Below are 25,494 nucleotides of genomic sequence, written 5' to 3'. Positions count from 1 at the left end.
TTTCAACATTTGTTAAGTTTTTTTTCCAGTACCTTGGTTTTTTGTTTGTTCAACTTAAATCCTGCGACCTGGCCGAATACTTGAATTAATTCTAGAGCTCTTTTGGTACTAGTGTCTGGCTCTTGCAAGGTCAATACTAAGTCATCTGCAAAGGCCTTTAATTTGTAATGTCTGGCTCCGACCTGAATCCCTTTTACCAGCTGGTCCCCCCTAATCATATTTAGCAGAACCTCCAGGACCGATATAAAAAGTAATGGGGATATTGGGCACCCCTGACGTGTCCCTTTTTCTATAGGTGATTCATCCATGACCACATTATTTACAATTAACTTTGCCTTTTGCTCAGAATAAATTGCACTTATACCATTTTCAAACCTTTGGCCTACCCCCATCCCATGGAGATTCTTTTTCATAAATTTCCAAGATATATTGTCAAAGGCTTTCTCCGCGTCCACAAAAATTAAAACTGCCTTAGTATTAATGTTCACTGTCAACATTTCTATAATGTCAATTATATTCCTTACATTGGTAGATATATGCCTACCCGGGAGAAAGCCTGCCTGATCTTTATGGATCTCCTCCACCAGCACCTTCTTTAATCTTTTTGCCAAAATGTCTGCAAAAATTTTATAATCCACATTAAGTAGTGATATAGGGCGGTAGTTCTTGATCTGTTTTTTATCAACCTCAGTCTTTGGTATAAGTGTAATGAAGGCTTCTTTCCACGTCTCAGGTGCCCTTTTCCCCTCTAATATCTCGTTGCAAACCTCCTTAAGCGGCTGTATTATCCAGTCTTTCAAAGTATCTGGAGGTCCTGGGTGACAGTTCCAAAGAGGACAGTTCCAAAGAGTAAACAACAAGGCAGCTAACCTCATCTTGTGTTATTTTGCCCCTTTCCATTCGTTTGAGCTTCTCTGACAGCTCTCAGCTGTTTCCTTCGCTTTGTCCCAGCCTTTGGCTTCCCAGCATAGATCTGGCGGTTAAAGGCTCAGAACCCCCATGGGTTGCCCTGCTACAGCCAGCCCCACATCAAAATGCTGCGTTGAGAAAATAAAGTCCAAGGTATGAGATTGGCTTCATTATTATCAAATATTGGAGGTGTTTAATCAAGACAGGAAAATTGGCTTCCAAGTGGAGAAATCAAAACTAGAAACAGAATTGTTAGAACCCAATACTAAGAACTTATCAAGAATGTATAACCTGTTGTTGAAGTGGAATACACTAGATGAGACAGTTAAATCAGCTATGATTAAGTGGGCACAAGACATTGGTCATGATATTATGTTTGCTGACTGGGAACAGTTATGGACCACCGGGATGAAATTTACGGCATGTAATGCCTTAAGAGAAAATATTATGAAAATGATTTACAGGTGGTACATGACCCCAGTCAAGCTTGCGAAAATTTATCATCTGCCCAATAACAAATGCTGGAAATGTAACGAGACTGAAGGTACCTTCTTTCACCTTTGGTGGACCTGCCCAAAGATTAAGGCCTTTTGGGAAATGATTTATAATGAAATTAAGAAGGTACTTAAATGTACTTTTCATAAGAAACCAGAGGCATTTCTTTTGGGCATGGTCGGCCAACTGGTGTCAAGGAAGGATAGGACTTTTTTTATGTATTCCACCACGGCAGCAAGGATTCTTTTAGCAAAGTATTGGAAGACACAAGAATTACCCACATTGGAATAATGGCAGACGAAAGTGATTGACTTTATGGGACTGGCGGAAATGACTGGCAGAATCCGTGACCAAGAGAAAGAGACGGTGGAAGAAGACTGGAAGAAATTTAAAGTATATCTTAAGAAAATTGATGAGTGCTAAAATGTCTTCTTCTTTTTTTTAAAGATAATTTTTATTAAATTTTCCACAGCTTTTTATCATAACAAACAAACAATAGAAAACATGCAACATGTATAATTTCAAACTCTTAATTTCATATTCCTTACTCTCCCGACTTCCTCATACCTCCCCTTTCTGCATTCTCGTGTCGAATTAATTAATTAACAAATCCCTCCCTTACTTTCAACTTAATTATAGTAACACTCATTTTCTTTAACTTAGCCATTATCGCTGTTAACCCCTATTTTTCTCATTCAACATCAATCTAGCATTCACTAATTTTTGAGTATTTCTTTAAATAGTCTTTAAATTTTGTCCAATCTTCTTCCGCCGTTGCTCTTCCCTGGTCTCGGATTCTGCTCGTCATCACTGCCAAACCCATATAGTCAATCACATTCGTCTGCCACTCTTCCACGGTGGGTAGGTCTTGTGTCTTCCAGTACTTTGCGATGAGTATTCTTGCTGCTGTTGTAGCATACATAAAAAAGGTTCTATCGTTCTTTAACACCAATTGGCCGACTATGCCCAGGAGAAAGGCCTCTGGTTTCTTAGAGAAAGTGTACTTAAGTACCTTTTTCAGTTCATTATAGATCAGTTCCCAGAAAGCCTTAATCCTTGGGCACGTCCACCAAAGGTGAAAGAATGTTCCTTCTGTTTCTTTACACTTCCAACATTCGTTCTCGGGCAAATGATAGATTTTTGCAAGTTTGACTGGGGTCATGTACCACCTATAAATCATTTTCATAATATTTTCTCTCAAGGCATTACATGCCGTAAATTTCATCCCGGTGGTCCATAACTTTTCCCAGTCAGCAAACATAATGTCATGACCAATATCCTGCGCCCATTTAATCATTGCAGATTTAACCATTTCATCTTGTGTATTCCATTTCAACAGCAAGTTGTACATTCTTGACAAATTCTTAGTACTAGGCTCTAACAATTCAGTTTCTAATTTTGATTTTTCCACCTGGAAGCCGACTTTCCTGTCTAATTTAAAGACTTCCATTATCTGATAGTAATGAAGCCAGTCTCTCACTTTCCCTTTTAATTTCTCAAAACTTTGCAATTTCAATCTGTCTCCCTCTTGCTACAAAATTTCCCAATATCTCGGCCAATTGACCTCCATGTTTAGTTTTTTAACAGCTTTTGCCTCCATTGGCGACAACCACCTTGGAGTTTTACTTTCCAACAAATCTTTGTATCTAATCCAGACATTATATAATGCTTTCCTGACAATATGATTTTTAAAACCCTTGTGAACTTTTACCTTGTCGTACCACAGGTATGCATTGTGGATAGTTTCAGAACTCACAGGGTTAAGGAGTTCTGGATGACGTCTCTCCAGTCCTGAGGCGTGACTAGAGGGAGTGGCTTGAGTCCACTGCCTGTTTGTCTCTGCTTTCGAGAGAGACGGAAGCAGCCATGAGTGCTCAGAGTCCCGGGAAAACCAAGAGAGGTCTTTTTATTGTTTTACTGCTGAAATAAACACTGACAAATAGACACACTAATGTCTGGGTGTGTTTGATCTTCTAAACACCAAGGAGCGACAGCCCGCTGTGTTTTACTCTGCAATCGTGGCGAACAGAGGATCGGAGCAGAGTGGCGCAGCTGAGAGAGAAGTGTGCCAGGCTCCAGTTCGATTAAGCTACGGCTAATTGGCGTCATATACCAATTAGCTACGCCACGCTTAACAGGTTATGGGTCGCTAATTACTGCTTTGAAGCTGTTGCGACGTTGTGCCGGTGTGTGTTTGAAGCCAGGAGGCCAAGACGCTACAGAAAGCTGAGGTCCTGTCTGCGTTCTGAGGCAGCAGAGCAGCTGGCTGAAAAGGAGCTGAGGAGCAGCTGAAAGCCGGGTGCCGGAAAGCTGGCTGGATACGTGAGTAAGCTGGGGCCCCGGGGAAGAGGATGGCAGACAGCCAGGTCTTTGAGGAAATTCCGTTCGAAAAGCTCACTGTCCAAGGATGGGCAACCTGGTCCAGAAAAGTGAGGGGTTGGTTTTTGGCTACAGGGCTATGGCATCCAAGCCAGAGGGAGCCAGAGGGAATACCCCTCAAACCAGGTCTGCTGGGACAGACGCTGCAGGCTTTGAGGCTGCGTTGCCAGAAGATAGCCAGCAGAGAATGCAAAGAGAGCTTGGTATGCTGAAAGCATGCGTACACGCATCGCTCTTGCCTAGTTTGGAGGGCATAGAGTCAGCAAGGGCTGCCTGGGAGGTGCTGAGAAGTTTGTGTGAAACTTCAGCAGGAGGCCAGAGCCCTGAGGAAGTCATGAAAAGCCCAGAGATGGCTGGAGCCCTTGTCCCTGAAGTGAAGATCAGGGGGGCTGAGAATTCCAAAGGCAAGTTTGAAAAGTTTTCCACTGTGAGTGCCGGAGTGGAACGCAGTTTCAGAGTGGGCAGGGCTGGCACAAAGAGCTCTTCCAGAAGAAGGGGGGCCAGGCCGGCTGAGAGGAGCCCTGGGCAGTGTTTTTCCACTGATCGTCGCTGTTTTGTTTGTAATTCAACTGAACATCTGCGTCGCTCTTGCCCCCACCGAAGCAAGGAGACGAGGCAGGATGTTGTCAAGGTCGCTTCTCATGGGAACCAGCCAGGTTTCTGTGGAAACCAGCCCGGCAAGGGGGCCAGGCGTGGGAACGCGCAAGGAGTACGTGCTTTAGACAATGATGATGCTTATCAACTGACGGCCAGTCTTGCAAAGTTTGAAGACAGCTCTAAGAGAGACAATGAAATGTGTTTTGTAATAGACTCTGCAGCTAACCGGAATCTGATTCCAGAGACCCCTGCTGTCGAGATGTGGAATTGCAGGGCAGTTCCAGCTGGGAAAACTGTTCAGTTTGCTGATGGAGAAAAAAAACCTTTGTCTAACGTTGCAAATGTTTATTTTTCTGTTTTGCAGGGGCAGTTGGAAGTTTACGTGGTACCTGGGATGAAACATTGTCTTTTATCTGTCCCTTATTTGTTACAGGAGGGGTATAAGGTTTGCTTTGAAAACAATGTTTGTACAATCTCCAAAGGAGGGAAGCAACTGGTCAGAGTTGCAAAGGGGCAGAATGATCTCTTTATTCTTAAAACGCCTCTGAAGGGTGAGGGGAATGCTGAGAGGGCACAAGCTATGCGTGCTACAGTTCCCACTCATGTTTCATGTGCGTGTGCGTGGCACAAGAAGACAGCGCATAGTTCTCTTGAAGAAATCCAGATGTTAACGGAGTGCACTAAGGGTTGCAGGATAGAAGAGTGTGGAAAATCCCTAAATTGTAGGGCATGCAAAAGGGCCAAGGTAAAAGGGTGCAGTTACCCCAGGGTGGACAGGGTAACCACAAAACCTTTTGAGCTTGTGCACATAGACCTGTTTGGTCCCATGGCAGAGCCAAGTCTGGGAGGAGCCAGGTTTCTGCTGACAATTTCTGATGACCATACACAGAATTCCTGGGCCCATGTTGTGAAATGCAAGGAAGATGCAGCGCAACTGATTAAAGATTGGGTTGCGGAGGTGGAACTAAGGTTCTCCACCAAGGTGCAGGGGGTCCAGTGTGACCGAGGTGCACAGTTTACTGGGTCTGCTCTGCAGACGTTCTTTCACCAGAAAGGGATACATCACAAGGTGACTTCTCCTCAAGAGAGGGGGATGGCAGAGCTCAGGAGTGAAGCTCTGGTTAAGGCTACACAGGTCTTGCTGTCAGACTCTGGTTTACCTCCAAGCTTTTGGGGGGAGGCAGTTCGGACTGTGAATTTCACTTTGAACCGGTCCTACAATTCAGTGGTAGGTGACACCCCGTTCTTCATGTTGTTTTTGCAGTGTCCCGTGCACAGCGGAATGATGAGGAATACGTGCACATACTCTATATTGCTTTATTTACAATTCAAAGCTGGTAGATTACAGAAAAACATCTTGCCTCTGCCGGAGCAGAGAAAGCATCCTCTCTCCTCTGAAGCACGGAGAGAAAAAACACTGTGAGAACAGTGAAAAACAGGAAACCAGTGTACGTCACATCCAGTCTCCTTTCCCGTGGGAAAACCCAACAGCACAGACTGTGGAATGTAAACACCTGTCTTGTGACAAGCACTTCGCTGCACAGTGAAGAGAGCAGAAACCAACATCCTCCCCCTTTCTGTGAACATCACTGGGCAGCGTGTTTGTACAATATCAGTACAAACCCAACTTCTGCACATAGGTACAGTGTTGATCCCTTGATACAATCTTGGACAATACATCAGCAGGAATTTCATTACCTGGCATATAGGACACCGTTACGAGTCCCTTCTGAATACGTTCCCTAGCATGTTGCAACTTCAGTTGCAAGTGCTTTGTGCTTTGCTTACAACCTTCAGAATTCAGCAAAGCCAAACATGCTTTGTTGTCCTGGTAAACCTGGATTGGACATTTGACAGGAATTTTCATGTCTTTGCACAATTGTAACAACCATTCACAATCTTTAAGTGAATAAGACAGTGCATTCAGTTCAGCTTCACAAGTACTTAAGCTAACTGTTGTTTGCTTCTTGCATGACCAATCAAATAGACCCTGATTGTACATATAGCAAACTCCAGACGTACTTTTCCTGTCTGTAGTGTCACTTCCAAAACTTGCATCTGCAAATATCTCAAGACCACCAGACTTCTGATTGTTAAATCTCAGTCTGTAATGCATAGTGCCTTTCAAATAGCGCGCTATGCGTTTCAGAGCTTTCCAATCCTTAACAGTAGGATTGTTGACTTGTCTGCTTAGCAAATTACAGCTAACAGCAATGTCAGGTCTTGAACATCTGGCAATGAAGTTTAGCTTGCCTAGCACACTTCTGTATAGTGTAGTGTCAGAAAATGCTTCTTCAGTGTCATCTACCTGATAACCTGTTGTCATCGGTGTGTCTACAGGGTTAGCATCCATCAGGTTTAGTTTGCTTAACACATCAGCAATTTTCCGTGATTGGTGTACTAGAATGTTACCATCTTGATCTCTCTCTATTTCCAGAGATAGGTAGTTGTTTACCTCACCAAGATCTTTCATGTCAAAGTGCTCTTTCAGTTGAGCTAGGGCGTTATTGTACATTGTGACATCTTCCCAAAAGAATAAAATATCATCAACATAAAACAAACAATACAGTTTCTTTTGCCCCTCCTCTTTGACAAATACACATGGATCAGCTTTCCCTTGCTGAAAACCTAGAGAAAGCAATACTTCAGTGAGTTTTGTGTGCCAACACCATGCACTTTGTTTGAGACCATAAAGGGACTTTTTCAGAGCACAAACATATCCCTGTTTTACCTGTACACCATCAGGTGGAAGCATATAAAGTGATTCACCTAGAGATCCGTACAGAAAAGCTGTATTCACATCATGGTGACTAATGTGTAGATTCTCCTTCCTCCACCAGTGGCTTGTGGGGGTCTTGCGTGAGGGAAAACATAGTGATGTAGAATGTCAGACAGGAGTTCATCCAACGAGAAAAGTTTGAGGTCTGTGAGACAAAGTTGGGTCAGGAAATGCATTCTTTCAGGTAAAAGTCAACTTATTACTGAAACATGGTGTTACAGGCACAGCTTCTCTTAAACTTCAGTTGCTAAAAACCAGGTGCTACACTTCAGGTTTCCAGAATAGGTGGTAAATGGCTCAACTCTGTTTCTGTCACTTCACTCTCATTCCTTAGTTATCACAGTGAAACACTTTTGACACAGCACAGCTTCCTTCACGGCTTAATATTTTGGAGACCAAAGAGGAGGACCATGTTCCCACATCTTCTCCCTCCAGCTTAACTCCCATCTGAATACTCTCTCCAGACCCTCAACATGGTCTCCCCATCTCAGCTGTGAGGCTCCTTCCTCTGGCTGGACAGATATTCTCCCCTGAGAAGATGTCCCTCTCAGATCAGGGCTTTGCACCAGATGAGTCTTGGGGTCCATTCCAACTCTGCAACTCTCTGTTTCTGTGAAGGAGGGAGTCCTCTTGCTCCTCCTTTGGGCATGGCAGTGCTGAGGAGGATCTCTCCTGGGACCTTGAGCCAGGGAGCCCTCACCCTCCTGCAAAATCTGCCTGCTTCTGCAGCTTCCTTCTGAGGCGACTCCTTCCCTCAGGCCAGTGACATCGATCCCCTGAGTGATCCCTGATCCCTTCACAGGACTCTCTCATGCACAGTGGAGAGCAGCTGGCAGAGTCTGGGAGGTGCGCGTCCTTGGAGATGCCAGTGCAGAGGGCACATGGGCACTTAAAGTCACCGCAGCAGCAGCAGCAGCAGAGTCGGGCAGCCTGACCAAAGTTGAGACACTGAGCGGGAGCCTCAGAACTGGCTGGGATGTGGAGGTGGCCTATGGGCAGCAGGTAAGCCTGGGAGGGAGGCCGGAAGGGCCGGGGCAGGCTCACGTCTCAGAGAAAGAGGCCAAGGAAGAGCAGAATCACAGAATGGGAGAACTGGAGGGGATCCCCCAGGGTCACCAAACCAGCCCCTGCCATGCAGCGATCGCAGTTAAATGCTCCCTGGCAGGTGGCCACCCATCTTCCCCTTAAAGGCCTCCAAGGAAGGAAAGCCCACCCCCTTCCGAGAGAGTCTGTTCCACCACCCAACAGCTCCTGTCTTCAGAAAGTGATATGTAATGTTCAGTCAGAATCTCCTTTCTGGTAGACAGAAGCCATCAGTTTGAGTTCTCCCCTCTGGAGCAGCAGAAGACAAGCTTGCTCCATCTTCCAGGGCTCTTCAGATACTTGAAGACGGCTCTCGGGTCACCTCATCTTCTTTTCTCCGGGCATCCCCAACTGTCTCCCCCCTTCGTCACAAGGATTGGTTTCCAGGCCCCTGAACACCCTTCCCACAAACCTTCCAGTTGTTGCTCAATATCTTCCTTAAACTGGACACAGGACTCCAGGTGGGGCAAAATACCTAAACACTTCTGAGCCCTCAGCCTTCAACGAAATCGAGCTCAGGGCAGGGTGGAAGCACCATAAGATACCCCACTTGAAACCGTCAAGATCTCAACATGGGCGTAGCCAGGATTTAGGTTAGGGGGAGAGGACACCCCTCGCCATCATCCTCTGTCAGATTCAGAATGAAATGCCTCAACAACAGTTGTTTTAAATTGATTTCTTTTCGCCCCAAGTGCTCAGAGAATCCTGTCAAAACCTTTCTACAATTTTTCCTTTGTACTTGATTTAGGGGGGAGCAGCTGCCCCCCCACGCCAGCTGGCAATGCCCATGGATCTCAATCCCATGCCCATCCCCCACCCCGAATCAAGTCTCTTGATAGTTGCTAGCCAGGATGATGTCTCTTCTCTGACTCCAACCAGGAAGTCAGAGGCAGCCATGCTTCTGAAGCCAGTGGCTGGACGCCACAGAAGGAGAGAGTTGTTCTTGGGCTCGGATCCTGCCTGCGGGTTCCCCGCAATGGGCACCTGGGTGCCGCTGTGAGAACAGAATGATGGGCTAGATGGGTCCTCTTTGGCCTGGTCTGGCAGCCTCTCCCAGCTTCTCTCACCCTCCATTCTCCGATTTGCTTTTCCCAGGTGTCTGGAGCTGCCGCAGCAATGACGACCGTGGGCAACACCAGCCTCCGGCCCCTCACCTTCCTCCTGACTGGCATCCCTGGGCTGGAGGCCTCCCAGCACTGGCTCTCCATCCCTCTCTGCTCCATGTATGTCCTGGCTCTGCTGGGGAACGCCTTGCTCCTCGGGGTCATCAAGCTGGAGCCCAGCCTCCACGAGCCCATGTACCTCTTCCTGGCTGCCTTGGCCATCACGGACCTGGTCCTCTCCACCACCACCCTGCCCCAGATGCTGGCCATCCTGTGGCTAGGGCCCTGCACCATCAGCTTCCACGCCTGCCTGGCCCAGATGTTCCTCATCCATGCCTTCTCCTCCGTGGAGTCGGGCATCCTGGTGGCCATGGCCCTGGACCGCTACGTGGCCATCTGCCTTCCCCTGAGACACTCAGCCATCTTGCGGACGTCCACTGTGGCCAAGGCGGTGCTCCTGATCTTCCTCCGGGGTCTGATCCTCATCGCTCCCTTTGGCCTGCTCCTCCAGAGACTGCCTTTCTGCGGCCACAGGGTCGTCCTCCATGCCTACTGCGAGCACATGGCGGTGGTTAAGCTGGCCTGCGCAGACACCACTGTGAACAGGATGTATGGCCTCTTTGTGGCCCTCTTTGTGGTGGGCATGGACGTCCTCTCCATCGCTCTCTCCTACACCCTGATCCTGCGCGCCGTCTTCCGCCTGCCCTCCACTCAGGAGCGGCTGAAGGCCCTCAGCACCTGTGCTTCCCATGGCTGCGTGATCCTTATCTTCTACATTCCGGGGCTCTTCTCCTTCCTCACCCACCGCTTTGGCCACAGGGTCCCCCACCAGGTCCACATCCTCCTGGCCACCCTGTACCTCTTGGTGCCACCCATGCTCAACCCCATCGTGTACGGGGTGAAAACGAAGCCAATCCGAAGCAGGGTGGCCAGGGTCTTCTACGGGAGGGTGGCTTGAGGTCTGGGGGGAATGATCCGGGAGGGTGGACTGCCCACAGCAGCCTTTGCAGCATCGGAAGGCCGTCCCTGAACCACACTGGCTAAGACGGCTCTCTGCTCCCACCCACAGCATCCGGAAAAGGCAGAGGCACTTTCTCAGTCTTGGTGTCCTGGGAAAAGGCAGAGTTTCTTGGTTAGGATGGTTCTGACATGGTGGTGTTCCCCCCAAAGGACTGCATGACCTGCAACACGGAGGAGGAGAGAGTTCAGAGCAGGTCATCCCTCCAAAAATGGGGGGAAAGGGGGATTCTGGTCCAGCTGGGCAAAGGAAGACTAGCTCCTAGAACTTCCATGAACCGTTGCAAAAGACGACTTGTTCGTTGTTGTTGTTTAGTCATTTAGTCGTGTCCGACTCTTCGTGACCCCATGGACCAGAGCACGCCAGGCACTTCTGTCTTCCACTGCCTTCCGCAGTTTGGTCAGACTCATGTTTGTAGCTTCGAAGACACTATCCAACCATCTCGTCCTCTGTCGTTCCCTTCTCCTTGTGCCCTCCATCTTTCCCAGCATCAGGGTCTTTTCCAGGGTGTCTTCTCTTCTCATGAGGTGGCCAAAGTCTTGGAGCCTCAGCTTCAGGATCTGTCCTTCCAGTGAGCATTCGGGGCTGATTTCCTTCAGAATGGATTGGTTTGATCTTCTTGCAGTCCATGGGACTCTCAAGAGTCTCCTCCAGCACCATAATTCAAAAGCATCAATTCTTCCGCGATCAGCCTTCTTTATGGTCTTCCTGATGTTTAGTCCGAATCTCCTTTCCTGCCCTCCCCTCTGGAGCAGCAGAAGACAAGCTTGGTCCCTCTGGCAGCCCTTGAGATATTGGAAGATGGCTCTCCTCTCAGTCTCCTCTTCTCCAGGCCAAACATACCCAACTGCCTCAACCGTTCCTCATCAGGCTTGGTCTCCAGACCCTTGATCCTCCTGGCTGCCCTCCTCTGCTCCCCTTCCAGCTGCTCAGTACCCTTCTTGAACTAGACAAAGGTCTCTCTGATCTCAAAAGGATATTAAATTAATTCGAGGAGGGGGAGACAGTGTATTGGCTGGACTAGGACATGGGTTCGAATCCCCACTCGGCCATGAAGGTCACTGGGTGCCCTTGGAGTCAGCCCCCCTCCCTCGCAGGGTTGTTGTGACAAGGAATGGGGTGGAGGAAAACATGTAAGGCACCTGGAGATCCACGAAAGATCAAGGTGGTATATAAATATAATAAATTAAAAAATATAAAGTAAAAAATAAAATGGAGAGCTTCCATATTCAGGAGGTGTGTACCTCTGAATGCTCCTTGCTGTGTCTCTATGTGTGGGGGGGACAACAGAAGAGGGGCTGCAGCCTGAATGCGCGAGCCGAATGTGGTGTTAAGAGCAGTAGACTCGTAATCTGGGGAAGCAGGTTTGCGTCTCCGCTCCTCCACATGCAGCTGCTGGGTGCCCTTGGGCCAGTCACACTTCTCTGAAGTCTCTCAGCTTCACTCACTTCACAGAGTGTTTGTTGTGGGGGAGGAAGGGAAAAGGAGATTGTTAGCCGCTTTGAGACTCCTGAAGGGGAGTGATAAAGCAGGATATCAGATCCAAACTCTTCTTCTACTACTACTTTTCCATCTGACTTGTGAGCTTATTGATTTCACCTGTGGATGGAAGCTTCCTATTGAACCAGAAGGAGAAAGTTCTTCATTTGCTAGAGCAGTTTGGCATGGAAAACTGCAAAGCAGTTCAGATTCCCATGACACCAGATTTCCCAAAGACAGTGTGTAATGATGAATTTGATCAGCTTGATTTGTACCACTCAAAAATAGGACAACTGTTGTATTTAAGCCGGTGGTCAAGGCCGGACATTACGTGTACTACAAACGTTCTGAGCCAACGTGTATCTAAACCCAGTACTGCCAATTGGTGTGCAATGAAAAGGCTTATCAGATATCTAAAGGGCACATTAAGTGTATGTTTAGAGATATCTAGTGCACAAAACAAGAGACTAGAAGTTTTTGTTGATGTGGACCGGGAGAGCTGCGTAGCTACCAGAAAATCTACAATGGTTATGATGTTTGCCAATTCCCTAATAGGATGGAGGTCAAAGAAACAGGGATTTGTCACAACCTCATCCTGTGAGGCAGAATATGGGAGTCTGTTGCTAGCATGCAATGAAATGAAAGACCTAGATGGTAAAGTGGATTTGCCCATCCAGGTGTATGAAGATAGTCAATCATGCATTGCATTAGCAGGCTCGGAAATAATAATAATAATAATAATAATAATAATAATAATAATAATAATAAATTTTATTTATATCCCGCCCTCCCCAGCCGAAGCTGGGCTCAGGGCGGCTAACAACAATCAAAATAATCCAACATTCTAAAAACATTCATTATAAAATTAATTAAAATCAAATTAAAATCAAATTGATGGCAACCATTAAGCAAAATTCTGTGCAGATTGCCAGAGGAGGGGGTCAGGCTGCGCCTTGACCAAAGGCCTGGTGGAACAGCTCCGTCTTGCAGGCCCTGCGGAAAGATGTCAGGTCCCGCAGGGCCCTAGTCTCTTGTGACAGAGCGTTCCACCAGATTGGAGCCGCGGCCGAAAAAGCCCTGGCTCTAGTTGAGGCCAGCCTAACCTCTCTGTGGCCTGGGATCTTTAGGATGTTTTTATTTGCAGACCGTAAATTTCTCTGTGGGACATACCAGGAGAGGCGGTCCTGTAGGTACGAGGGTCCTAGGCCATATAGGGCTTTAAAGGTTAAAACCAGCACCTTAAACCTGATCCTGTACTCCACCGGGAGCCAGTGCAGCTGGTATAGTACCGGATGAATATGATCTCGCAGTGAAGACCCCATAAGGAGTCTCGCCGCGGCATTCTGCACCCACTGGAGTTTCTGGGTCAGTCTCAAGGGTAGCCCCACGTAGAGCGAGTTACAATGATCCAGTCTGGAGGTGACCGTCACGTGGATCACAGTGGCTAGGTCAGGGTGAGAGAGATAAGGAGCCAACTGCTTAGCTTGGCAGAGATGAAAAAATGCCGCCTTTGTTATAGCTGTAATCTGACCTCCATAGAGAGGGAGGTATCGAAGATTACCCCCAAACTCTTAACGGACGATGCTGGCACTAATTGCGCCCCTGCAAGAGATGGGAGTTGCCCCCTCAATCCCATATTGCTCCGTCCCAGACCTCTGTCTTCGAAGGATTTAACTTCAACCGGCTCCCACGTAACCATCCAGCCACAGCTTCCAGACATCTGGTCAGTGTGTCTGGGGCCGAGTCAGGATGGTCGTCCATCAACAGATAGAGTTGGGTGTCATCGGCATACTGATGGCAACCCAGCCCAAAACTCCAGACAAGCTGGGCGAGGGGGCGCATAAAGATGTTAAAAAGCATCGGGGAGAGAATTGCACCCTGAGGTACTCCACACACCAAGGAGTGGCGCGATGACAATTCCCCCCCAAGCGCCACCCTCTGTCCCCGACCAGAGAGAAACGAGCGCAGCCATTGAAGGACTGTGCCCTGGATCCCCACGTCGGCAAGGCGGTGGTCCAGTAGTTCGTGATCAACCATGTCGAAGGCTGCTGACAGATCTAGAAGAATCAGCAGCCCCGACCCGCCTCGATCCAGCTGCCTGCGGAGATCATCTGTTAGGGCGACCAGAGCCGTCTCGGTCCCATGACCAGCGCGGAAGCCGCACCAAAACATATTGCTATTCATCATGCAAACGTTAGAGCTAGTGTACAGGATGGGGTAATCAAACTGGAGTATTGTCAATCACAAGATAATATTGCTGATTTGTTTACCAAGCTGTTGCCAGCAACAGGTCATAACGAACTGATGACAAAACTGGGTTTATATATATAAGTGTATGTATGTTTTGTTTCTATTGGATTTTTTGTTTTGTTTTGTTTTGCATTTAAGAAACAGAAGGGGTGTTGGGGGGCACTAGGGGCGCCTTGGAAGATGGCGGATATTAACATCTATCCAGCTCGCACGAGGTAATTAGAGGCTGATTATGGGGAGTAAATCAGTCTCCCTTCATCTCTCCAGGGGGGAGAGATGCAGTTTTCACCCGCTGTTGCCATAAATCACCCCCGAGTTCGGAAGAAGGAGGGGTGAAGCACTGGGTGCACAACCCTCGGCGGGCCTTGGAACTCCTCCAAAGCTGCTTCCAGGTGCGAAACTAGTTGCGTTACTTAAAAGGAAAAAAATTGGTGAAAGATAACGGACATGCTTCAAGAGAGGCAGGAGGTTCTTATCTGCTAACAATTTTACCACTGAAATGAAGAAGACTGAGACAGAAGATTACATCAAAGTACTACAGACATGCCTTGTCCATGTCTGTAGTACTTTGATGTAATCTTCCGTCTCAGTCTCTTTGTGATGCAGTTAGAATGGAGATTGGATACGAGACCTGTGTTGCAGGAGGTTTGGTCTTGGGGAGGGTGAGCCAAAGATTTATTATTTTTGATGAGATTGTGAACTGGAAGGGGCAGCCCTCCTGGAAAAAGACTAATTTACGATGCAACAGGTCGGGAAAGTTAAAGAGTGAGCTTTTAGACTGTATTTCATCGGGACGACAAGATGGCGATTGCTTGCTCGAGCGGAAATGCCTGGATTATTGGATGAGAGCGATTTACAAGAGAGCAGTACAAAGCCCACACAGAAACACAAATAAGACTTTTTTTCAACCCACTTGCAGAGCAAATCGGAGGAGAATGGAAAGGAAAATGAGTAATGACAAGGATTGAGAAGAAGGGACTGGAAATATCATTCTTAATATGAAAGCAGCAGAAATATTCGAGGATTGGACTCCTGCTGATCAAAAAGCATGGGTACCCCCCACAAAAATTTATAATTTGGAAAACAATTGGATTATATGATATGTATTGTTATAATTTGGATTAATTGGTTTGATGTGTTTAATTTGGTAATATGAAACTTAATAAAAATTATTTTTTAAAAAAAGAAACAGAAGGGGTGTCACAGCTTAAAATTAGCCACTGTTTCTTTAATACAAAAGGAACTGAATCAGCATGAGTTGGTGGCCTACAATGAATCAGCAAAGCCTGCATGATTCATGCAACCTTCCACCCACATATGCCTATAATATATAGGGTGGTCATTGATGGTCTGTTTGTGGGTTGGGTTGTCAGATGGTAGAAAGCTGGTTGCATTTGATATGTAGAAAGCTGTCGGTCGTGGTTGGAGAAGAAGATTTTTAATAATAAAAGCAGCATTCTGCAAAGTACTCTTTCTCAAGGACTCTTTGTGCCGACTAGGGTCTGAGGACCAGGCAAAGGAGGTCAGAACCTTTTCCTTTTCAAACACATAAAAATCACTGCAAACCCCCCTCCCTGCCCACAAGACCTGGGTTGCTGTGCGTAAGAGGAACCTGGTGGACAAGCAGTGGCAAGAACAGGCCCACCTGCTTCATCCAACGGAGTGTCTGTTACAAAGGCCAGGTCAAGTCCTCCATCCATGATCAAGTCGTGGGTGACAGCCATCTTATGAATTATTGACCTGGCATTGCACAGCAGCACCTTCAGGTCACGTGGGCATCCCTTGCGGATTCCAACATCCATCCGGTCAAGACCAGACCCGGAGGCAGGGATAGTCCTCAAACAATGACTAAGCTGACCTCCTCCGTCTGGTCTTAGCGTTAACTCCTCCTCTTACCTGTGATCACTGAGATCGGGTATCCCAGTGCACCCCCCACCCCCCATGGAACCTGCCCCAGCCATTTTGTTGGATTGGGCCCCCTCCCCGGCAGCCCTGGCCCTCTCCCCTTAAGAATCAAATGCAAACTATACAATAACCCAATAAGTCAGTAGAAACTAATTTAAACAACACACAACAACTGTTGAGCAGGGGAAGTCTGGTCCTCACCCTCCAGGCCAAGTGGGAAAAGGCCTTGCAAGGAGAAGAGGAGGAGGAGGAGGAGGAGGAGGAGGAGGAGGAGGAGGAGTCTGGATTTGATATTCCACTTTATCACTACCCTAAGAAGTCTCAAAGATGACATCAATAACCTCATAGGTCAGATGGAAAAGTAGAAGAAGAGGAGGAGGAGGAGGAGGAGTTTGGATTTGATATCCCGCCTTTCACTCCCTTTAAGGAGTCTCAAAGCGGCTGACATTCTCCTTTCCCTTCCTCCCCCACAACAAACACTCTGTGGGGTGAGTGGGGCTGAGAGACTTCAAAGAAGTGTGACTGGCCCAGGTCACCCAGCAGCTGCATGTGGAGAAGCGGAGACGCGAACCCGGTTCCCCAGATTACGAGTCGACCGCTCTTAACCACTACACCACACTGGCTCTCAGCTCTTCCTTCCAGCACCCAGGGCAGGAGTAGCAGCAACCATGGAGATTCCACCTGCCTCCTTCAAAAGGAGGGCAATCACCTGAATAAAGAATTTGAGGTGATACATCATTGGTCTACTTCTCATGTGTTCTGTCTTTTAAAAGTCCCTGAGATCTCTTGATGAAGGTGGTATATCAACTTAATAAATAATAATAACAACTGCCATGCATTTTTTGTCCATTGAATCAGCAATTCAGCATTTCTGGAAGGGGAAATATTGTATGTTTCCATAGCAACATGCAGAAGAAAGTTTTGCTCATTCATGGTGTAGCAGGAACCCCCCCCCCCAATCATTCAGTTTGTACAAACTTCACACACACTCATACTCACACACTACATACGCTACGCTTCTGTTATAAATTCATAGAAAATCAACCATACATCGGATCTGCACCGTTCCACTTTCATTTTACTCCATGAAGGAAGGACTACAAAATGGGGAAGGTTTGATTCAGGGCAGCATAATCCCTTCACCATCCCAGCACATCCACAGGAGCCCTGCCTAGTTGCTATGCCAACCCTGATGGTCCCATACAGAAGACCATCAAGATCACAAAGAACTTGCATATGGGAGTGGATTCAGCATGGACTGGAACAAAGGACAATGATCAGCTCTTCCCTCTGGGGGCAGGAAACTGCGACTACCTTTTGTCTTCTGAAAATGGCTCATGGGGAGGGGGGAGAAGGGAACCAGCCAGGTGACAGGAGACTCAGGTTACCACCACAACTCCTCCCTCAACCCCTCCTTTCTGTGATGTATGCATGATGTTTCTGGGGGTGGGCTTGACCTACAGGAGGGGAATTTCAAAAGTTTTTATAAGGTCTGGCACACTATTTTTCTGTGTCTTTCCTCTCACCTGCAAGTGAGGGGAATACCCTGTTGCAACAGTTCAATAAAGGCCAAGCCTACAGGCTGCTGTTTTGCTCCAAGTTATCCTAGTTGGTGTCTTTGTTTTGTCCAAGGGAGCCCTCGGATTTTTCCGGTAACAATGGTGAGAATATGATTTATTTATTTTGAACTTCGCTTAGTTCCTCCTTGGCAGCCATTGTGATTGTTTAAGCAGTGCTAGAACTCAGGACCCGCTGCCTTGAGGGACATCTAAGAGCAGTTGGGCCCTCTGAAATGAGGCAACCACAAAGTGAGTGTAACTGAAGGAAGAACTTGTGTGTCTCAGGGCCAGATTGTTGCCCTCAGGAGAGGGAGACCAGGAACACCCCCCCAAGCAGGACCCAGAGAGCCAGTCCCCCCCCCCTCGTTATCTCCTTCCCCAGAGAACAGCTCTCCCAGGCTGGCTTCTTGCACTGGTTGAAGCAGGGCTCTCTCTCCCCAGCCAGAGCGGCGGCAACGTCTTGCCTGCTGCACTCCAGCCTGGGCTGCGCTGCTCCTCCGCTTCCTGGCCGAGGGACCGAGGGAGATGCTCAGAGCCCAGCCAAGAGCCAAAGGCCCCCCCAAAAGGGACCGAGGGAGATGCTCAGAGCCCAGCCAAGAGCCAAAGCCCCCCCCCAAAGGGACCAAGGGAGATGCTCAGAGCCCAGCCAAGAGCCAAGGCCCCCCCAAAAGGGACCGAGGGAGATGCTCAGAGCCCAGCCAAGAGCCAAAGGCCCCCCAAAAAAGGGACCGAGGGAGATGCTGAGAGCCCAGCCAAGAGCCAAAGGCCCCCCCAAAAGGGACCGAGGGAGATGCTCAGAGCCCAGCCAAAAAAGGGACTGAGGGAGATGCTCAGAGCCCAGCCAAGAGCCAAAGGCCCCCCCCAAAAAAGGGACCAAGGGAGATGCTCAGAGCCCAGCCAAGAGCCAAAGCCCCCCCCCCAAAAAAGGGACCAAGGGAGATGCTCAGAGCCCAGCCAAGAGCCAAAGGCCCCCCCAAAAAAAGGGACCGAGGGAGATGCTCAGAGCCCAGCCAAGAGCCAAAGGCCCCCCCCCCAAAAAAGGGACCGAGGGAGATGCTCAGAGCCCAGCCAAGAGCCAAAGGCCCCCCCAAAAAGGGACCAAGGGAGATGCTCAGAGCCCAGCCAAGAGCCAAAGGCCCCCCCAAAGGGAACGAGGGAGATGCTCAGAGCCCAGCCAAGAGCCACAGCCCCCCCCAAAAAAGGGACCGAGGGAGATGCTCAGAGCCCAGCCAAGAGCCAAGGCTCCCCCCAAAAGGATCCCATGCCATAGGCAGAGCCAGGGAGAAGCTGCCCCCTTAGAGCCATTCAAAATGACAGAAATGAATAGAAATCAGAGTTCTGCCCTGGCCACGTGAGTGTGCAATGCAAGGGGGGGGGTTAAGCTGGGGGGACTGGCCTTGCAAGGGTTAAAGGGAACCGAGCTGCCTTCCTAGAGAGGGCAGGAAGCAAGGGGGGGCAGGTCCTCCAGAGCCAAGGCCCCTCCCTCCCCAGTCCTTTCCTGCTTTGGTGTCTCTCCTGCAAGGACTCTGGACTCTCCTGCAAGGGCTGCCTCGCTCCCCCCTCCTGGGATTTGGTGAGTTTCCCCTCTCTTTCTCTGGGATCTGGTGGGGGTCCCAGGGCTGCAGCAGAGGAGGGGGGCCTGGGGGGCCTGATCTGCTCCTGCAGGGGGGGGGACCCCAAGTCAGGGAGGAGGAGAGGGTCCTGCCAGGGAGGGGCCAGGTCTGCCACGCTCTCCTTCCTGCAGATCAGAGGATCCCAAACTCATTTGGCCTTTCGCCCCCCCTTCAGAAAAACAATGACTCCCCCGAAACCTCCTTCTTTAAACAAAGGAGTCCCTGGGACTTTAACTCTCTGTGACGTCTCTCAGCATCACTGCACAAAAGAGGGAACATCTGCAAATGGTTTTCCAAAGCTGGACAAGGAGGTGGACTAGACACCCCCCCCAAAAAAAATAAAACAAACCACGGGGAGGAAGGAAGAAAAGGTGGGAGAGGAAGGCCAGGAATAAAGAGAGGGATCCCAGCCCAGAGTCTGGCTGCTGCATTGGGGACCAGTTTCCCAGTGTCTCCCAGTGTCTCCCAGGGCAGCTCCCCACGGAGGCCACGGCAGCAATCCCCTCGCACCCAGAGCAGGGCATCCCAGGACCACATCCTCTCTCTCCCAAAGGGATTGTTGCCAGAAAACCAGCCGGAAATGGGCGCTGCTCCTCACTGAACATCCAGGGACCTGGGCGTCAATGGCTGTGCGTATGTTAAGCCATCTAAGAGAATAATAATGTCCAGATACATTCCTGGCCCTCAGAGCAAAGAAAAAGGGACCCCACCCCAGGAGTCTGTCTGGAGAGCGGCAGAGAGACCAAGTGCAGGAAAAGAAGACAGAAGCAGGGGAGTGGGGGTGGGGGGAGCAACTCCTGAGGACCCCCAGGCAAGGACCCCCACTAGAGCCAGGCATCCATTTTCCACAAGATACAAATTATTCCCTTGTCAGTCAGTTCTGACTTCTTGCATTTACTCGAAGGCAGGAGCAACTAGACTGATTCACCTCAGAGAAATCCCTTCAGTTGCCTCCACATTTTGCATCACAATCTTTCTTCTAGAAGAGCTAGAGTCTGCTTCCTCCTCCTCCTCCTCTTCTTCTTCTTCTTCTTCCTCTTCTCTCCACCTTCTCCTCCTCCGTCTTCTTCTCATGGTTTGGTACAGTCCCACCCTGGTTCCTAGGAAGACTCATCCATGCTTGCTCAAGGAACATTTCTCTTCTTCGGACCTAAAAATTCTGTAACTAAACAATGTATTTGCTTTATAGGATTTGCTAGCACCTCATTAGCACAGGCAGAACTTGGCAGAAGACCAAAGGGTTCCTTCCAATCTCTCAGAGACTTCCTGAGAGCACAGATGGATGAGCAAGACCCAGCTGGCCCTGGAGCAGGAAGAGGCCATGTCATCCAAACTGGGAGCAGTGGGGGATTCTGGGGAAACTCTGAGCAGAAGATCCTGGACACCCTCCGCTCAGAGGTGCAGAGCCAGCAGTTGAGGCAGTTCTGCTGCCAGGAGGCCAAGGGACCCCGAGAGGTTTGCAGCCGACTCTACCACCTTTGCCACCAGTGGTTAAAGCCAGAAAGGCACACGAAAGCTGAGATGCTGGACCTGGTGATCTTGGAGCAGTTCCTGGCTGTCCTTCCGCCGGAGATGGAGAGCTGGGTGAGGGAATGCGGAGCGGAGACCAGTTCCCAGGCGGTGGCCCTGGCCGAAGGTTTCCTCCTGAGTCAGGCAGAGGAGAGAGAGCAGGTGAGAGAGACTTTCCTCTGGATACTCCCAAGGGGCTCCAAACAGGACAGAGAACATCCCATAATGCTCTACTGTTGGCCCATTCTTTTCCTGGGAAGGCATCCATGGGATGAGATTTCACACCCTTAAACTTCTGTCCTTGTCATTCTCTTTCTAACATTTCTCACCATTCATTCTCTGTTTGGAATCGTTGTTGCTCTTTCAGAAAAGGGATCGTTTTGCAGAAATGGAGCTGGATTCCTGTGAGGCAGAGAGGCCTCCGTTGGACACCAGAGAGAGGCCACTGGGTAAGGAGGAAGGTGGCTTTTCTCCATTTGGTCTCGTTCTGTTGGTTTTCCAACTAATCTGTGAGTTCCTTTTTTGGGGGGGGGGGGGAACAGTTGGGAACAAGGGTCCAAAGGAAGGGAGAAATAGTTTTGCACAACTAACATGAAATGGGCACAAACGTCCAAATGTTCTCAGCAGGTAAGGCTTTCTCAAAGGCCCATCTGTAGTTAGAGATGCCCTGTTTCACCTGTGAGAGAAGCAGGCACTCCTGGCATCCTGCTTATCTTTTTTCTCTTGCAGGTGACAGAATGATGCCGGCAAGACCTCCTGGTCCATCTTTTCATGGGGGCAGAAGGGAAGCAGCGGCTGTGGAACCAGATCAGGTCAGGGGAAGCTGCCTTGTGGGGTCAGAGGCCGAGGGATGGAGCAATGTCATGGACTGGTTGGGCACAGAGGAATGGTGGGAGGAAGCAGCCGGGGAACCAGGAAGGGAAGACGTCTCGGACCCCAAGAAGTAGAGGTAGAAGAAGGATGGGTGGTCAGAGGGAGAAGCCTGGGAAGAGGAGGTGTCAGAAGCTGAAGGGGCAACAGGGTTTAGTGAGCTGGGAGACTCTGAGGCAGAATGCAGTCCAGAATCGGAGGCAGAAGAGGAAGGAGACGAGTGGGAGGAGGGAGGATGAGAGGCTGAGGTGAGTCAGGAGAAGGAGCAGTCAGTGGGGGCTCCCTCTCCTTCTGCCAGAAGCCACCCTCCCTGCTTGTCTCTCGGAGGCAGGAGATGTCTGAGAATGGAGGAGCAAAGGCAGGCTGCACACTGGCGCACTGTTCAATCGCTTGCCAGAAACCCCAGAGAGGAGGGGGCTTGGAAAGCTGTGGGGAGTTGGGGGCCTTCACTCTTGGCAACTGCTTTTGTGGAGGAAGACACTGTCTTAAAATTCTACTCAATATTGATCCAGAGCAGAACTACAATGTATAGTTAGCAGAGTGAAATTGTAAAGACGTTGCAGTATTCCCCAAAATAGACCAGAGGCAATTGTATTTCATCCAGCAGAGCTTTACTGCTACTGAAGGCAAATAAGCATAATGGTCCCACATCCAAAACGTTCAGGATTGGCCCTGTTCATAAGAAATCCAGTTGCAGCAGACTTAACTGAAATTTCCCACAACTTATAATAAATTTAAACCTTAACACTCAGCATACTATGTACAGAACACCAGAAGGAAGAGAGAGAGAGAGAGAGAGAGAGAGAGAGAGAGAGAGAGAGAGAGAGAGAAACCCAGGCTTCTTCTGGCCTCTTCTTATAGTCAGCATGACCTTGACAGAAGAGATGACAGAACCACTTTAACCCAGCTGTACTCAGCTTCTCTGAAGGAATAACCCAAACATCAGGAACCTTCTGCTTGTTTTTTTTACGCAGAGAAGCTTCCGGAACCCTCTTGAATTAATTAGTATTGTTGTTTTTGTTTAGTCGTTTAGTCGTGTCTGCCTCTTCGTGACCCCCTGGACCAGAGCACGCCAGGCACTCCTGTCTTCCACTACCTTCCGCAGTTTGGTCAGACTCATGCTGGTAGCTTCAAGAACACTGTCCCACCATCTCGTCCTCTGTCATCCCCTTCTCCTTGTGCCCTCCATCTTTCCCAACATCAGGGTCTTTTCCAGGGAGTCTTCTCTTCTCATGAGGTGGCCAAAGTATTGGAGCCTCAGCTTCACGATCTGTCCTTCCAGTGAGCACTCAAGGCTGATTTCCTTCAGAATGGAGAAGTTGGATCTTCTTGCAGTCCATGGGACTCTCAAGAGTCTCCTCCAGCACCATAATTCAAAAGCATCCGTTCTTCGGCAATCAGCCTTCTTTATGGTCCAGCTCTCACTTCCATACATCACTACTGGGAAAATCATAGGTTTAACTATACGGACCTTTGTTGGTAAGGTGATGTCTCTGCTTTTTAAGTGCTGTCTAGGTTTGTCATTGCTTTTCTCCGAAGAAGCAGGCGCCTTTTAATTTTGTGACTGCTGTCACCATCTGCAGTGATCATGGAGCCCAAGAAAGTAAAATCTCTCACTGCCTCCATTTCTTCCCCTTCTATTTGCCAGGAGGTGATGGGCCCAGTGGCCATGATCTATGTTTTTTAATGTTGAGCTTCAAACCATATTTTGCACTCTCCTCTTTCACCCTCATTAAAAGGTTATTTAATATCTCCTCACTTTCTACCATCAATGTTTTGTCATCTGCATATCTGAAGTTGTTGATATTTCTTCTGTGTCCAGTACTGTGTCCAGTTCTGGGCACCACAGTTCACACTTCAAAACGACCTTGACAGATTAGAGAACTGGGCCAAAACAAACAAGATGAATTTTAACAGGGAGAAATGTAAAGTATTGCACTTGGGCAAAAAAAATGAGAGGCACAAATACAAGATGGGTGACACCTGGCTTGAGAGCAGTACATGTGAAAAGGATCTAGGAGTCTTGGTTGACCACAAACTTGACATGAGCCAACAGTGTGACGCGGCAGCTAAAAAAGCCAATGCAATTCTGGGCTGCATCAATAGGAGTATAGCATCTAGATCAAGGGAAGTAATAGTGCCACTGTATTCTGCTCTGGTCAGACCTCACCTGGAGTACTGTGTCCAGTTCTGGGCACCACAGTTCAAGAAGGACACTGACAAACTGGAACGTGTCCAGAGGAGGGCAACCCAAATGGTCAAAGGCCTGGAAACGATGCCTTATGAGGAACGGCTAAGGGAGCTGGGCATGTTTAGCCTGGAGAAGAGGAGGTTAAGGGGTGATATGATAGCCATGTTCAAATATATAAAAGGATGTCACATAGAGGAGGGAGAAAGGTTGTTTTCTGCTGCTCCAGAGAAGCAGACACGGAGCAATGGATCCAAACTACAAGAAAGAAGATTCCACCTAAACATTAGGAAGAACTTCCTGACAGTAATAGCTGTTCGATAGTGGAATTTGCTGCCAAGGAGTGTGGTGGAGTCTCCTTCTTTGGAGGTCTTTAAGCAGAGGCTTGACAACCATATGTCAGGAGTGCTCTGATGGTGTTTCCTGCTTGGCAGGGGGTTGGACTCGATGGCCCTTGTGGTCTCTTCCAACTCTATGATTCTATGATTCTTCCGGCAATCTTAATTCCAGCTAGGGATTCATCCAGTCCAGCCTTTCGCATGATGAATTCTGCATATAAGTTAAGTAAGCCGGGAGACAATATACAGCCTTGTCGTACTCCTTTATAGGAAATACTTTCTGCACTAAGAAATGCAAAGTGACAGACCCTCCGGGAATGAGCTGCTCTTTTCATTACGCCAGAACCTCAGCCAAGATAAAGAGTTAACTCCAGCTGTGAAGTGTGGGATTTCCTGCCCAGATAACTCTGTGACACCAGCCTTCTGAATGTCGCCTGTAGGATTCATCTCTAGTTGCAGTTTTCATGGAATCCTAGAGTTGAAAGGGACCCCAAGGGTCATCAAGTCCCACGCCCTGCATTGCAGGAGTCTCAGCTAGATCACCCAAGACAGATGGCCATCCAGACTAGGCTTCTTGTATTTCTATATTGAACACTGAATGCTAAAACAGGCTTCTAAGCAGTGGACAGACAATTACAAATAGTGTCCAGGATTCACCTAGCCAGCCCCATCTGCTGCAAAATGGGGCCCGCCCCCCCACTCCTCCCCCCACTCCTCCCCCTCTCCATGCCCCCATGAACCCCTTGAATTTGGCTCTAGGGCATTGGGAGGGAACCTCCCCAGAGCAACTCACGAGGAGAGGAGAAAGGGGATGCTTCCATCGGGGAAACTGGGATGCTTGCGTAGGCAGAATAACGTGGAAAACATAAGCTGGAGAACCACCTATTTGCACAAAGACAAATACCCGTAATTAAAAGCAGAATAAAATAATTGAATTAAAGCATTAAAATAGCTACCCATAATTAAAATGTGCAGCAAAGCAATCCTACTGAAATAACGCAGCAGAATTAGATAAACTAACAGGAAGGATTCAAAACCGGCGAGACCAGAAATTCCCGGAAGACTGGAGTAAATTGAACAGTAATTGTGAAGAACAGACGACGTTTGTAGGGTTGCAAGAAGTTTTGTGAGGAGTATTATTAGAAGTATGGAAAAAATGGACAAGGGGGAGGATGATTTGTTAAGAGATGTAAAGGCAATATAAAATTAAGAAATGCATAAGAAGTGGTGAAAATGGTGGATCATCAGCGGTGCTGATGGAAGTCTAAAAAGATTGTATGTGATAAGTTTTGTGGTACATTTTATAGTTTATTAGTTAAAATTATATATATATATATAGCGCAGCAATTAAGAGGAAGGAAACAACAGCGCATTGTGTAGCAGATCATATTGATCCTGTTTCAGAGGAGGACATTTCCCT

At 48.4% G+C, this 25,494-nt stretch overlaps 2 protein-coding genes across 2 annotated transcripts in view; both read left to right on the top strand.

Annotated features, from left to right (window-relative positions):
* Window positions 1-9,358: 9,358 nt before the first annotated feature.
* LOC307214978 (olfactory receptor 52L1-like) lies at window positions 9,359-10,303 on the top strand (the record flags this gene model as incomplete). The annotated part of the gene is made up of 1 exon (XM_079974095.1): window positions 9,359-10,303. One exon carries the CDS (start codon window positions 9,359-9,361, stop codon window positions 10,301-10,303), a length of 945 nt encoding a protein of 314 aa, XP_079830221.1.
* An 8,187-nt stretch (window positions 10,304-18,490) lies between these two features.
* LOC307214677 (uncharacterized protein) overlaps window positions 18,491-25,494 on the top strand; it is a 127,890-nt gene continuing 120,886 nt past the window's right edge. Inside the window, exons 1-4 of the mRNA XM_079973524.1 lie at window positions 18,491-19,129; window positions 20,359-20,840; window positions 21,046-21,139; window positions 21,408-21,490. Coding sequence (XP_079829650.1) covers window positions 20,448-20,840; window positions 21,046-21,139; window positions 21,408-21,490 — 570 coding nt within the window. The 5' untranslated portion in view covers window positions 18,491-19,129; window positions 20,359-20,447. The remainder of the gene's footprint in view (window positions 19,130-20,358; window positions 20,841-21,045; window positions 21,140-21,407; window positions 21,491-25,494) is intronic.

The sequence above is a fragment of the Podarcis cretensis genome, assembly GCF_951804945.1.
Source record: "Podarcis cretensis genome assembly, chromosome: 4".
In the NCBI taxonomy this organism is placed as follows: domain Eukaryota; kingdom Metazoa; phylum Chordata; class Lepidosauria; order Squamata; family Lacertidae; genus Podarcis; species Podarcis cretensis.
This window is presented reverse-complemented; position numbering and strand designations above follow the sequence as displayed.